This window comes from Acomys minous (assembly GCF_964271855.1).
Source record: "Acomys minous genome assembly, chromosome: 11".
Lineage (NCBI taxonomy): Eukaryota > Metazoa > Chordata > Mammalia > Rodentia > Muridae > Acomys > Acomys minous.
In genome coordinates, this window is record NC_140492.1 from 83,689,320 (window position 1) to 83,704,949 (window position 15,630).

The 15,630-nt window shown below is 44.4% G+C and overlaps 1 protein-coding gene and 1 long non-coding RNA gene across 3 annotated transcripts in view; one reads left to right on the forward strand and one right to left on the reverse strand.

Annotated features, from left to right (window-relative positions):
* The window catches only part of LOC311609146, a 1,107,741-nt gene that overhangs the window by 206,444 nt on the left and 885,667 nt on the right, over positions 1-15,630 (forward strand). The window lies entirely within an intron of this gene.
* Positions 1,689-15,630, reverse strand: part of POLR3G (RNA polymerase III subunit G) — a 37,305-nt gene continuing 23,363 nt past the window's right edge. For both annotated transcript variants that reach the window (XM_084801649.1, XM_084801648.1), the window contains exons 7-8: positions 11,996-12,136; positions 1,689-3,980 (exon numbers count right to left, since the gene is read on the reverse strand). In XM_084801649.1, the coding sequence (XP_084657775.1) occupies positions 3,894-3,980; positions 11,996-12,136 (228 nt within the window). In that variant the 3' untranslated portion in view covers positions 1,689-3,893. The remainder of the gene's footprint in view (positions 3,981-11,995; positions 12,137-15,630) is intronic.

Genomic DNA, 15,630 nt, shown 5'->3' on the forward strand with positions numbered 1-15,630 from the left:
GCATAATTGTAGGTTATCCCACTAGGACCTGTCTGATGGTAGGTTCTCGGTTTATAATAATGGTCCCATCCAAGTGTGGATTTCATCTTGTAGAGCCGGGGTTAAATCCAATCAGAAAGTGGCTGGTTACTTCCATGATGCTTGTACCACTGTCACCAATGGACACAGTCACTGTGATAGCTAGTAGACTTTATAGCTGGGTATAAACAAACTGCCACACATTTACGAATTCAGATTTCCCACTTGTTATACTCAGCATCTACTGGATTACTTAAAGGACACAAAACCACCAACAGATAAGTGGTGTTGAGGAATTGTGTTTCCAGGTAAGATGTGGTTAAGTCCAGGCCGTGTTTACACAGCTGAGTCAGTCTCAGGAGATGCTCTACATGTAAATTGTAATTCCTTATAAAACAAAGAGGCCTTTCAAGAATATTAATCCTTGGGGGCTGGGGAGATGGCTCAGAGATTAAGAGCACTGACTGCTCATCCCGAGGTCCTCCTGAGTTCAATTTCCAGCAACCATATGGTGGCTCACAACCATCTATGATATGATGTGATGCAGGTGTACATGCAAACAGAGCACTGTATACATAATAATAAATAAATAAATCTGAAAAAAAAAGAATATTAATCCTTGGGGACTCAGGAGAGAGCTCAGCCAGTAGAGTGCTTGCTGAACAAGCTTGAGGACCTGAGTTCAGCTCCCCAGCACTCAAGTAAAAAGCCACATAGCTGAGAGCCAAGTGCAAGGGGAGCACCTGAGAGCCTACTGCAGGGGGAGCACCTGAGATGGTAATGCAGGGGATCACCTAAAAGCCTAGTGAAGAGGGAGCACCTAGGAGCATAGTACAGGGAAAACATGAGATCCTAGTTCAGGGGGAGCACCTCAGTGCAGAGGGAGCACATCAGAGCCTAGTGCAAGGGGAGTACCTAAGAGCCTAGTGTGGGGAGGAGCAACTAAGAGACTAGTACAGGGGGAGCACCTGAGAGCCTAGTGCAGGAGGAGCACCTGACATCCCAGTGCAGGGGGAGCACTTAAGTGCCTAGTGCAGGGGAGCACCTCAGATCCTAGTAGAGGGGGAGCACCTGAGATCCTAGTGCAGGGGGAGCACCTGAGAACCTAGTGCAGGGGAAGTGGAGCCAAGAACCATCCCTCGAGCTTGTTCGCCACACAATCTAGTGGGATGGGTAATGCCTCAAATGAAGGGTAACAGAAGAAGACTCTACCTAATTTTTGGCCCGAAAACAGACTTACAGACACACACAAACACTTAGACATACACCACATATACAAAGAAAAAAAATATATATATATCCCACACACACAATGAACCAGCGAGATTTGAGAAAGTTCTTCAGGTAAAAGGGTGATCTTTCCCATATACGTTTTCCATTTTAAACCTTAGGGTTGTGCTTACAATTCCTGGCACTCATCACTCGAAGGGGCTGATGGGAAGTGGGCAGTGATGCTCTGATGCTTGGCCTCTTGCAGCAACACTGTTCACGAAGACAGTGAGCACATACTCCCTGCCAAGTTAAAGGCAAGGGTTGTCTTCTGTTGTAATTGGTGGGGGTGTGTTCTACACCCATCCCTGGTCAGTAAATAAAGTTACTTTTCTTTTGCAGAGGAAAATCCGAATCAACTAATTTTTCTTACCAAATAAAATGTTTCATTGTAAACCATGTTGGTATTAAGGCCAAAGTTTTATTTTTTTAAAAACTTTATAGGTATAAACAAATACATAAAAATCAGCATTGTGGTAATAGTTTTATTTGTTAGGATAACATTAAAGACACTTCACCAACCACTCCCAGTGCGTACTCGAACCACTAAGAAAGTGTCTCTCTAAAATAATTCCATACTCTCAGAGCTAAAGACAACAAGATTTATGTTAGTCAAACAGCCTGAAAAACATCTTCTTCTCAAAATTAGCACATTTAAAGTTGTAAACTGATCTTTCAAAGGAGGATGGACAGCCTTTTAAAAGAGATGCCAGGTGTCCCAGAATAAATCCTGTCTGAAAGCATCTTCCCTCCTGTTGGCTGGAGCACAAGAGTGAAAACAGACCGGAAACTAGGGAAGACATCTTTGCCAATGCACCTCGGCGATCTGAACCTACAGATCTGTAATAAAGGACCAAAAACTATTTTTAAAAAAAGTGTCTATGACTAAAACGTTGGTTGGCTTTGGTGCCAACTGTAAGAGAATAAAGTACCCATGATTCCCACATAGCAGCATTTGCCGTCATTACTAAAAACTTCATGTATGTTTCTCAACACGCTGAAGCCTTAAAGACTTCATGTTTTCACTCAGAATCTTAAAACTCTCCTGTCAGCTCTTGGGAACTGGCTGAAACTCACACGTTCAGTGCAGCACTATACTGACAAGATGGGCCCTCACTCCCATCTGCAAGTGTCTGGGGGCGCACTGCCATTGAAAGAGAGCCTTTTCCTGAGATAGGAGTGTTGAGATCTTTCCAGATTGTAGAACTTAACTACGATTTCCAACTCAGATACAGGATTTATCCGATCAGATCACAACTTAACGGGAAACTATTTCTCACCATGATTTCACTCGCCACAATACAGCTGCTGACAGCAGAAACCAAACTTAAGAGAGGATTGTTTCTGTAAGGTAAAAAGATGGCATGTTTGGTAAAGCCCGGTTAGTGTTTACACAAATCTTATAGGAGACCGATTACAAGTGGAGGAACTAAGGCACAGAAACTTAGTCTCAGTTTCAAGGTTATCCTGACCCTGAGAGAAAATGCAGAGCTCCAGTTTCCAAGGCAGACAGGAACGAGCCACAAGTCTGCCCAGAGGGGACAACTGATTTTCTTCCTTCAGACGGATAATTTTAATATATTAGTTTTGAAAAGTACACTGTGAGTTTCCTTGAAAGTCTTTGGCATGTTAAAAAGTCCTCAGAGGTGAAGGGGTCTGGCTATCTTCTCCTGCAAACTCTAAAACTGCAGGGGAGCCACCCTGTAAGTTAAAAACAAGAAGAATCAGTCCTACTTTCAGAATGACCTGAGTGCGTTTTTGTCAGGATTATATAACCAACTTGCAGTTTCTGAATTTTGGTAAGTACAATGGAGGGCACTGCCCTTCACCCTATGACACACACACACACACACGTCATTCTATACAGACCTTTATACAACCAGGACTTATTTCCACATAAAGTCCAGAATTAAACAGCATGCCTCATGTTGTTGCTGTTGTTGTTCCCCCCCACCCCCCAACAAACTGAAGACGTCAAACTTACTACAGTGGAAGCATTAACTCACACACACACACGCTGTATGGCCTGGGGTTATCCCACGCGAAAGCCTTAGTTCTGGCTGAGATGTAAACTGAAATTTCTTCCATCCAGGTTCACTCTTTATTGCTGTGTGTTTATGTTTCCTACGAGCAAAACTCTAACCTCCTGAGCCGGCACTGGGTCAGAACTCGGGTCAAGTTTCTGCAGTCACAGTGTGAGGAAGCAGAACGCAGCAGATGAGAGGAATCCGTTTCCAGCTTCCTCTTAAAGTGCTCCCTATGCGGTATCAGAGGTCCGCTGGGACTCGTTAACAGCTCTACCGTAGGTCAGCAGGTTAAGCAAACATGCCTTTTCAAGTATGAGCACACGGACTGTGTGATGCGAAAACTCTTCAGAAACGTTCAAATCCAGATAAAACAAAAGCCAAAGAACCCCACAACTCCACTACATGGCAGAGGTGCTGGGGCGAGGTTGCCTGTGTGAACGCAAAGTGGTTCCGAGAGAGTCTGATACGAATTTGTCACAACAGTGAACAACAGAAAATATGGACTTAGGCCTTATCAGAAATAAAGTCTTTCCAAACGCTCAAAGCTGTATCCATAAAACAGTTGAGAAATTCCATGGCCTAGTAGGTTGCTTCATCCATGTTGTCGTCACTGTCTGCACCAAAATCATCTCCATCTTCGAAGTAGGAGTTAATGTAGTCATTTTCCTAAGGGAAAGGATAGATTCCTTAGTCAAGAAAGTGAATTAGCAACGCTTTAAGAATACAATACAAAGCTGGGCATGGTGGTGCATGACTGTAATCCCAGCACTCAGGGGGGGCAGAGGCAGGGGGATTGCTGTGAGTTCCATGTCAGCCTGGTCTAAGTCCAAGACAGCTAAGGCTACACAGAGAAACTCTGTCTCGACACCACCCCCACCCCACCTACCCGACAAAAAAGGGAATACAATACACAAAAACCCTTCCATTTAGTTTACAAATACCAAGTTGAGGTAAAAAGATAACACAGAAGACTTGAATAAAAAGTCTTTTGCCTGTGAGTGCTCGCCTTCTTCAAAAGCTATTTCCCACCTGTGCCGATTTTTCTCAAGTACCACTTTCTACTGAGCTCAGATAACCAGCTAAGAGAACACCAAGGGCTGTGATACCAGGGCAGCGGGACCATCCAGGGCAGCACTCCTCGGTGGAACGTTACAGGGTTTAAGAAGCTGAACACTGAGCTTTTTGTTGCACCAAAGCATTGACCACCAAGCAGTTAAGTGTTGTCACAATCGTTTGTCATCACAGCAGAAGCCGGGCATGAAGTCACAAAGCATACCAGCCATCAGTAGAGGGACTTTTGCTTCCTATCAAAATACAGCCTCCTTCCACCACAAGCCTACGGAACAACCACATTACATTCTTCTAGTGACCTCTTGGCTTCTGGCAAGGTGTCAGGTCTAGAGGAGTCCCTAAGGCTACCATGGCTGGAAATGAAGTCAAAAGGCATGTGCATCTTCTCTCAAAAGTTCAAAAATTCACTTGAATACGGATTAAGGTTTCTTGGCTAGTTGCAGTGTATGGGTGCTATACGGATTGTAATAAAGGGGTTTGAAGCAATAAAGAAAATTTCACAGTGGTTAGACGTTTGATCGTATTGAGTGCGATGGCTGTGATGTTAAAGAGCCCTTAAGTTTGTGTCGGCACTGGGACCATTGGGGGTGGGGACATGATAATGGCATAGTGCTAAGGACTGGTTTTACTATGATCCAGGGTAGACTGGCGATGGAAGGTCAAAGGCTGACAGGTAGGGATCTGATGTATGTATGGAAGAAAAAAAAAGATTGGAAAATTAGCTACGCAGTGACCTGCAATGCCAGCACGGGGACGACTGAGAGCGAGAACTGCAGAGTTCAAGGCCAGGCCGGACCATGGACACGGCAAGACCCTGGTGCAGCCCCCTCCCCGTCTCTACTTTCTACAATGGAAACAGACGACATTCTCAAAAGAAAGCTTTCTGAGTATCAGCTGTCGGGATAATCTCTCGTGCACGGTATAAAGGTTGTCTCTGTATTATTCAAATGCTGATTTCTGTACCAGCTGACATTTGAGTACAGGTGGATTTTGGTAACGTATTTTTATGAAGTGTCACCTGTCACAGTGTTTTGTAATACTCTTCTGTCACTTCCTGATTGGTTTAATAAAGAGCTGAACAGCCTATGGCAAAGCAGCAGAGGATAGGCGGGACTTTCGGACAGAGATAGGAACTCTGGGAAAGAATCAGGTCCCAGATTTGCCAGCAAGACTTGGAGAAAGAAAACAGGCGTGGGGACTGAGTGTATAAGAGAGAGGTAATGGCCGGCCGGTAGTGGCGCACACCTTTAATCTCAGCACTCGGGAGGCAGAGGCAGGTGGATCGCTGTGAGTTCGAGGCCAGCCTGGTCTACAATGTGAGTTCAGGACAGCCAAGGCTACACAGAGAAACCCTGTCTCGAAAAACCAAGATGATGATGATGATGATGATGACGATGATGATGATAATGATAATAATAATAATAATAATAATAATAATAATAATAATAAATTAAAGAGGGAGGTAATGGGCCACGTGGCAGACCGCAATTAGTGTCAATGGGTTAATGTAAGTTATACGAGCTACTCAGGGAACAAGCCTAAGCTAAGGCCAAGCTTTCTTATTAATAAAAAGTCTCCCAATGTCATTACTTGGCATATATCAGCTTTATCTTACAGGCTTTATGAACATCTAGAATGTATATACATATTTGTATTTTTTTTGTTTTTTGTTTTCATATTTGTATATTTTATATTACCGTTTCTTCCCTAAATCCTGCAAGTTTATGCATCGAACACAAACTCTTTGTAGCTCCATAAATTGGCCGAGCTTCGGTGGCGCCACAAAATCCATAGATGCCCAGAACCCCAGCTGAAGCCGCGGGCCTGTGTACTAGGGAAAGGGGTGACTGATGTAGCATTCAGAAGAAGCCAGCTGGTAAACAAGGCCTTAGTTCTATTAGTGTAAGGAAGTACAAGCAAATGAATTCATACACAAAAGCAAGGAAGAGAAACCCTGGCATGCACAACCAGGCAACTTGTGTTTTAGACATGGGCGCCTATCCCCAGGATGTTTAGTGACTCCAATGCTAACACTGAGATGGGAGCAGTCTCGACAGAGGCAAGTTTGGGAGCCTGCTGAGACGGAGGGCCTGAGTGGCTCTTGGCTCGCCACTGAGATCCAGCTTTATTCTTAAGCTAAATATTCAAAGCATTGAAAGAGAAAGAAGCGTTTAATTTATATACTATACAAGCGTTATCGGATGGTACACCCACCCACTGTACTCCTCAAAATGAAGTGGTTAGCAAATTTTAACTCAAGGAGGAAATGTGCTACCATGAACTTTCAATTAATTGATTGATTAAAAAGGACAAAGAGGACGTTAAAGTCACAAGGCCGTGAAGGGAATACCCTTTGCACCTCTCACTTCGCCTCATTTCTCTCTAGCTTTGCTTTCTCATGAAATACCAATATGTAAACTTACCAAATGAAACCCACTCTGTGGTGCAGTCCTTTACTGAGGCCCCGTTTAAAGCTCTAAAACTACCCAATTCTTTGTTTGTTAGTTCGCTATATGACAATACGGCTATGTTGCCCTAGCTGGCCTGGAAACTCTCTATGTAGACCAGGCTAGCTTTGAATTCAGAGTGCTGGGACTAAAGGCGTGCTCTACCACCGTGGGCCATGAAGGGTTTTGTTTTGTTTTGTTTTGTTTTTTTCTAGTTTTCTGACACAGGGTTTCTCTGTGTAACCTTGGTTGTCCTGGACTCACTTTGAAGACCAGGTTGGCTTTGAACTCACAGAGATCTGCCTGCCTTTGTCTTCCACAGTGCTGGGATTACAGGCATGTGCCACCAGGCCCAAATGGGCCATGAATTTGTCATTGTCATGGCGTTAATCTTAATTTTAATGCACATGATCCAGACTGAAAGGAAGTGGATTTTATCAAAATAGCATTTCATAGCAGGGCATAGACAATACCTGGGAGGCTGAGATGCAGAAGGGACCGCTGCAGGTCTGAAGCCACCCTGTGCTTTGTAGTGAGTTCCAGACAAGCTGGCCTACAGAGGTCTCGTCTCAACACACACACACACCCTCACGCACACACACACACCACATACCACACACACACACCACACATACATACACATCAAACACATACCACACACACACCTCAAACACATACACATACCACATACTACACACACACACCACATATCACACACACACACTCCTCACACACACACACATACCACACACACACATACACCACATACCTCACTCACACACACACACACCACACACATACATACACCACATACCTCACACACATACACATACCACACACACCACACACCACACACACACTCACACACACACACACACACACACCACACACATACATACACCACATCCCTCACACACATACACATACAACATACTACACACACACACCACACATACATACACATCAAACACATACCACACACACACCTCAAACACATACACATACCACATACTACACACACACACACACCACACATACATACACATCAAACACATACCACACACACACCTCAAACACATACACATACCACATACTACACACACACACACACACACCACATATCACATATACACTCCTCACACACATACACCACACACATACATACACCACATAACTCACACACATACACATACCACATAACACACATGCACACACACCACAAACAAGCATTATAAAAGTCTGTCTTGTCTAGAATACTGACCTCTACCACGCTAACCTAACTAATATCTCCACAGTATCCCTGTTACGACAACCAGAAATGCCTCTATACATTACCATGTATTTTTAAATTAACATACATTTATTTATTATACTGTGGGGGTGCTTGCATCATATGGTGTGCATGTAGGTCCCAAGTCTATTCTGTTCTTCATCTGAGTTCTAGGGATGAAACTCATTAAGCTTGGTGGCAAGCCTTTGCTTTAAGGAGTGAACTCACCAGTGGCTTTGAGTTAATAGCTGGGGACAAACTTTCAAATACGATCCAGTCGAAGCAAGCGAGTTTTCTATAACACAGTATTAATTGCACTATTCCACATGGAAATCCTCTAGTGGCTTCCCACGCACGGCATGAGACGCTAAAGTCAGATTTCTCAGCCCGACGATCCAGTTCCTAGTGATCACTGTCAAGGTCATCACTAACCTCTACATAGCAGTCTCTTGAGCCACTCTGACTTATCCAGGCAGCGACAGGAACACAGCACTCTCATCACCTGCCTGCGGACCTTCTCTGCACGGCTCCTCAGCCTGCTTTTCCCCCGTGACCTCACCGACTCTCTAGATCTTGTTTTGTGTTTGTTCGGTTTTTGGTTTTTGGTTTTTCAAGACAAGGTCTCTCTGTGTAGCCTTGGCTCTCCTGGACTCACTTTGTAGACCAGGTTGGCCTTGAACTCATGGAGACCCGCCTGCCTCTGCCTCCTGAGTGCTGGGATTAAAGGAGTGCGCCACCACGCCCGGCTCCGAGTCTCTGGATCTTACAGCTTCTCTTATTTTGCTGTTGGACTCAGGGTCTCCGGCTGGCCTGACATTTGTTCTGTGGGTGAGGAGGACCTTGAACTTCTGACCCCACCTCCCAAAACCCTGAAATCAGGAGCAGGTGCCTGCTTTGTGCCCTTCCAGCATCCTGTTCTGCACCACACAATTACTCGATGTGCTGTAACTGTTGTCTTTCCTGTTTGTCTCCTCCGCAGAATAATTTCCATGGGGGGGGGGATGATCTTTTATCCTCATGGTCTCATGGCCAAGCAGAAGTCAAACGTAGTCTTCAATGTTAAAAAAAAACCACTATGTGCTAAGTGACAAAGAAAAGGACTCACAGTGGATGCGAAGTAACTATGGGTAAGGACCTCACCAACCAAAGGGATTAAATGCAGAAAGTGAAGAGTAAATACATTGAATACAGAGCCCTGAAGAATGCTGGCACTCAACAGAATAGAAAGAAGAGAACCATCGATGCCAGAAAAAGGTGCAAGAAACAGAAGAAAACGAGAAGGGAAGAACCAAATTTAATCAATTCCCTGGCAGCTGTGACACTCCCTGGCACACAGTACATGCCTAGAAGTGACTTAAACTGCTTATGTAAAGGAAATAATGTTTTAACAATAGAACTGCCTTAAGTTTTGCGAATGTTGTTGGGGACAATAGGCCATATGGCCACTGTTCAGCCATCTTGTCAGAGCCTGCACCTTTAAGTCTCTGTTTTTCCCAGAGCTTGCCTTTCACTAGAAACTAGCTGACCCTGTGTGGGTCGGCAGTTAGACTAAAGACAGATAGAGATGGAGCAGCCCTGTTATGGTTTAACAGTTAGACTAGACAAAGATGGAGCCAGATACCCTGTGTGGCAGGATATTATGACCCTGCCTGGAATTCCCTGTGTTTTGAGAAAAGCCTGCAGCTGCGTTGCTATAGCAATATGCTCACCTGCCTTCCGACTTATAAAAGCTGCTGCCTGACTAATAAAGTTTGAGAGCTTGATCAATCAGACTTGCTCTCCTTCTTTGGGTCTTTCATTTTCAACAGGTGACCTTCCTCCCGAGTTTTAGTCGAGCCCCGCAGGCTGGGGCAGAAAGTGTTAAATGCCATAGCAAGGCCAAGGGAAGTAATAGCTAACAGGCATTAACGGTGAACTTAGCGATGAGGTGAGCAGCGTGGAGGTGGTAACAAGCCTTTAAAGAGCAACGGGAGCAAACAGCAGCTACGGAAGCTTTCCCGCGGGCAGGACAGGTGGGTGTTAGGATAGAGGCGACATGCTTCCTGATGACAGACGAACGCGTCATCACAAATGCACAAAGACATGTTGAAACCCCACTAAGGGAAACAACCTGAGTACTGCTTCCGAAGAGGATAAAATGAAGGTCCGTCCTCCACTGGTTAGAAAGGAAGTGGGCGTCACCGGCTCTGAAGGTAAAGGACCGGAAATTAAGAGAATGTTCCCTTCAGTGGCTTCCTGTTCTTCAGGAAGTTGCTAGCGCCGGCTAAGGGCGAAGGGGAGAGGAAGGACAAGGAAACTGAAGAGTAAGCATCACCAGAAAAGCCTGCTGAAGAGAGGCAACTGAACAGGAGGGACAGAGAGGACCACAGGCGGCGAGGCGGGGCGAGCGGGTCTAAGTGGCAGCAGTATCTGTGATTCCTCACAGATGGCCATTGAGCAGGTCTGACGGGACGAAGGGACAAAGATCAGAGAAGATATAAGGATGTAGTGTATGCTGGAAAGACAGAGAAAGGGTGATGGGTGAGGCAGGGGCTACGCAGCCTAGAGAAAGACATGAAGAAGAGAATGCAGAAGGTAAAACCGAGGGTCAGAAACACCACAGCGACATCACATCAGTGTCCAAAGGGGATTAAAGAGTGACCTGAAAACAAAGGTGGGGACAAACAAGAGGAGTTTTTAACAGACTTGACTGACAAGGCTGCAGAGAGAGAGCTCAGAGGTCAAAGGCATCTGCTGCTCCTACACAGGCCCCCAGTTCAGTTCCCAGCACCTACCCTGCAGCAGCTCATAACCTCTGGTAACTCCAGTACCAGGGCATCCAACACCCTCCTCTGGACTCAGTGGGGAGCAGGTGTGCACATGGCGCACATATGTACATGTGAACACAACACTCAGACACACAAAATAAAAATAAGTCTTAAGGAAAGAAAAAACATCATTGACAAAGTTGAATGAAAGAACGAAAAAATACTTGGACAAAGGAGAGTAACAGGGAAATCACACTGAAAACAGGAAGTTCCTACTGTACCGACATCTCAGTGGAAACAGACTCCAATTTACCTCTCAGTAACCGATAAACAAAGAGCCTACTTGACAAGGAAAGCAAATCATTCAACAGGTGAGTTCAGCCATTTGTAAACAGATAACATACAGCCACACTAACAATACATATATATTTAAAAGGATGCAAATTTTCATACAAAAATATTTAAAGCATATAATATTTCAGAGCTGGAAAGTTTCAGGTGAAGAGCAAGTCTAAGAAGCTAGAAAGACGAGGGTCACCAGAATGGGGAGGAACTATCTTACCCCCCATTTATCTTATGAGGTAACGTCCCCCCATCCCCGCCGCCTTGCTCCCCTGCGCCCCTCCCCAGTCCTCAGGAGGCCATGAACAACTAAGCTGCCCTGCTAAACACCTTGACTCCAGCTTCCAGAAATACACTGTTTCCAAAATTGGGAACCTGGAGTCAAAAGCAAACCTCAAATGGATCCTGACAGCCAGACACCCGAGGACAGGTTAGCAACGCTCTGCTTCTGTCCACGTGTGCGTGGGAGTTTTGAGACGGCATGGCTCTTTTTGTTTATTTGTTTTTGTTTTTCGAGACAGGGTTTCTCTTGTAGTCCTGGCTGTCCTGGACTCACTTAATATACCAGGCTGGCCTCGAACTCACAGCAATACGCCTGCTGCTGCCTCTGGGATTAAAGGTGTGCCGCCAGCCAGACGGAGACTTTTATTTTTGTTCTCAAGCTCCTCCCCTCATTCATGAGTGCTAGGGTAATGGGCGTGGTTTGTTTGTTGACTAACATTACACGCCATAGGTAACCTTGGTAACCGGTAACCTTGGTAACAGGTAACGGAGCAGCTCTATCTTCCTCCAACAGACTTTTACCTCCTCTTGCTCCTCTTCATCATACTCCTCCTGCTCTGCGTCTTGATCGTCGTCGTCATCATCTTTATTTTTCTCTTTGCTCCCTTCTTTCTCTTCATTTTCTTCATCTGACTTCTCACCGTCGCCTCTCTTTTCCAATTCCTGATGAAGTGAGATTCATTAATTCACATGGAAACAATTATTCTTTGATCTACACACACAGCCCCCCAAAAGAAGAGGTATGGATAAATCTTAGGTAAATCGTAAATTAACGGGTCTGACCAGCCCCGACCTCAGAAGCGAAGTGCACTCCAGAAGGAGCGCCCACCCGGCTGCTCATGGTTCAGTTGCTGTCATGCGGCGTCAGCTACTCTGGGGTTACAATTCTAACCCACAATGCTTGCCTGTCCTGATTCCCATCCTATCGCCTTCTAAAATGTTTGACCCAGTTCAGTTTATGCCCTTCCTGCCGCCTTCGTCTTTCCCTACTTCCTCTCCCAGGAATTTCTGCTTCCCGATACATCCGGAAGGCTAGGAAAAGGAGACTAAAACCACTGAACACACGGGCCACTATGAGCAATTCTAAAACTAAAGAGAAACGGAATTGGAAAAGCTTTGACCGCGGGATGGTTCTGGGTGTCTACAAATGCCTCATGACCACCAATTTTATTTTTCAGTTGATGAAAGTGACCCAATTTTATTATTGTAAAGTGTTCGCTCACTTTACATAAGGGACAGAATGTCACAGGTTCTCTGTGAGGTGGGCACAGCAACCACTTTGCATATTCACAATTAAGACTTCACACAAGCTAATTTCTGATTATTATTAACAGTAATTAGAAGAGTAAAGAAGTAATGTGTACCCATGCTCCTTCATTCTTTAAGGCTTTGTTGATTATTCATGAGAAGATAACTTATTATTATTATTATTATTATTGTTTGTTTGTTTTGTTTTGTTTTGTTTTTTTGAGACAGAGTTTCTCTATGTATCCTTGGCTGTCCTGGACTCACTTTGTAGTCCAAGCTGTCCTCGAACTCAAAGCAATCCGCCTGCCTCTGCCTCCCAAGTGCTGGGATTAAAGGTGTGGCGCCACCACGCCCAGCAAAGACATCTAGAGTAAGTATAACTTGGCTCTTCTTTAACTCTCTAAATACTTACTTTAAAAATTCTTTTAATTCCAGTTTGAAACGGAAAAAAAAATCAAAGAGAAAGAAAAGACCACATTAAGCAAACCCATTTTTGTTTGTTTGTTTGAGACAGAGTTTCTCAGTTAAGCCTCAGCTGTCCTGGACTCACTTTATAGACCAGGCTGGCCTCGAACACACAGAGACCCTCCTGCCTTTCCCTCCCGAGTGCTGGGATTCACGCCCAGCTAGCAATCCCAATTTAAATAATAAATTAATTTCGACTGTTGATGTGTGTGTAGAATGCAATGCGTGTATGTCTATCGATGTGTTCATGTGTTTGAACATGCATGTGGAGGCTGGAAAGTGACATTGGATATCTTCCTTAACCACTCTCCATTTAATTTATCAAAGCGAGTTCTGGCTAGTTTTGTCAGGCTGCTGCTTGCCTTAGGGACCCCTTCTCTGTGTCTCCCAAGTGCCAGGATTACAGGATGCTGCAGGCCATGTGGCCTTCCCTTCCCCCTGCCATGTGGCTTTTATGTGCATGCTGGGGCTTGGAGCTTCACTCACTATACGCACACAGTAAATGTTTTCTCTGAGCCATCTCTCAAGCTCATAACACTCAATTCTTAAATCAACTTCAAACAGTCTTCCTTGCAAATCACCTCACTCAGACAAAACAAATTAAAACCAAGACCATCACACACATGAGAGAGCTTACCCTGGTAGCAACCCTTGTCCGGCCTTGGCAGGTACAATTTCCCAACTGGCAATCAATCTTCTTGGAAAAATCCCCACTTAACCAAAATTTGCACAAGCTCTTTGGAAACATTTGAGAAACACACACACATACACACACACACACACACACACACACACACACACACACACACACCACTCCACAGAGCTACTTTAATATTAATCTATGATATTGTGTATTTTCTATTTTAACTAGATCGTAAGTAAAAAGGTAATTCAATTATAACAGAAGTCAAGTGCTAAATTTATTTTACTCTGTGAAAAGTATTCTCTATTAATCTTTTAAAAGGCCACTAATTATTTCATAATTAGAAACAGAATAATTTAAAAAAAAAAAACAACAGCATCTGTTCAATGTGCTGTAAGGACCAAAGAATCTGTATTTCTGTTGTTGTCAAGGCCAACAACGCTTAGCAAATAGCCTCATCTTTATTTCTAGCACACACACGCACGTCAAGCCCACAAAGCACGTCAGTAAATTGAGTTAGACGAGGTATATGACTTTTCTTATGAGCCCAAGGACACATTCTTGGTGCCATTACTCTACTCTTTTCAACAGGCTAACCGTTTTGGCTCTTCTACATAGTAGCCTCCACTTTCTCTTCCATGCGATTTAACTACTCAAGTTTTCGCTCCAGGTCTAAGAAGAGAAGGACGATCCAACATAAACCTCTTGAAAAGAGTTAAGATCAGACCCAGAACAACCCTTCTAGCTTAGACACTACACACCCAAGAAAGGAGCCTCCCTCGGGGGGAATGCGGAAATAAACACGCGCATGTCCCTGCCGCTGCAGGGCTGCTCTGAGACTTGACCCAATGTGGCCACCTCCATGTACAGATGCCATCATAGTAAACCATGACAAAAGACAACCGGAAGCAAGTACATTGCTCTGTGAAAACGGGAAACACGTTACTATTTCTATGGTTAGAATGTTCTGGAAAAGGTGGGAAGTTTAGCCACCAAGTTAACAAGGTTTGTCCTAAGGAGAAACCACACCCCAAATAAAGGGTAAAATACAGAGCACAGTACGTGCATCTTAGGGAAAGAAAGTCTCCGAGCTTTTAAGAGCAGGCAGGACTAGAGAAATCCCATCTGTCATTTCGCCTAGCTAAACCTGAAAGCTAGTGCTATTCCTTCATTGATTTTTCCAGATCGTATGTCTTGGACATGCTATCATCTGGCCCAGGCACTGTTCAATGTAAAGGTAGGAGCCTTCCATCACGAAGGTGTGTGGAAGTGGCCAGCAGGCACGTATTTCAAACCTTTGTCGTTCTTCTGTAAGTAAGGAATAAAGCAGCCTCGCTGTCTTTGCTACACGTTTGTAAGGACGTAGTGTGTATATATACAGAGCTCGTCAAACTGCCTGGCATGTCTAAGTCTCAGTGTTAATGCAATTATTGTCACCAATGCAAGCTAACATTAGGGAGTGCATGGCATAACAGCACGGAGATCAGTGCGGCCACCATCAGCCGATCTATACAACACGGAAAATAACTGACCCAACAGGTCTATTTCTCAAAACTACTCTCCTCATGTGAAATTACAGTTATTATAAATTTGCAGCATCACTTATTTTTTTAAAGTTTATTTATTACTATGCATACAGTGCTGTCTGCATGTACCCCTGCAGGCCAGAAGCATCAGATCACATTATAGATGGTTGTGAGCCATCATGTGGTTGCTGGGAATTGAACTCATGACCTCTGGAAGAACAGTCAGTCCTCTTAACCACTGAGCCATCTCTCCAGCCCATGCAGCATCGCTTATA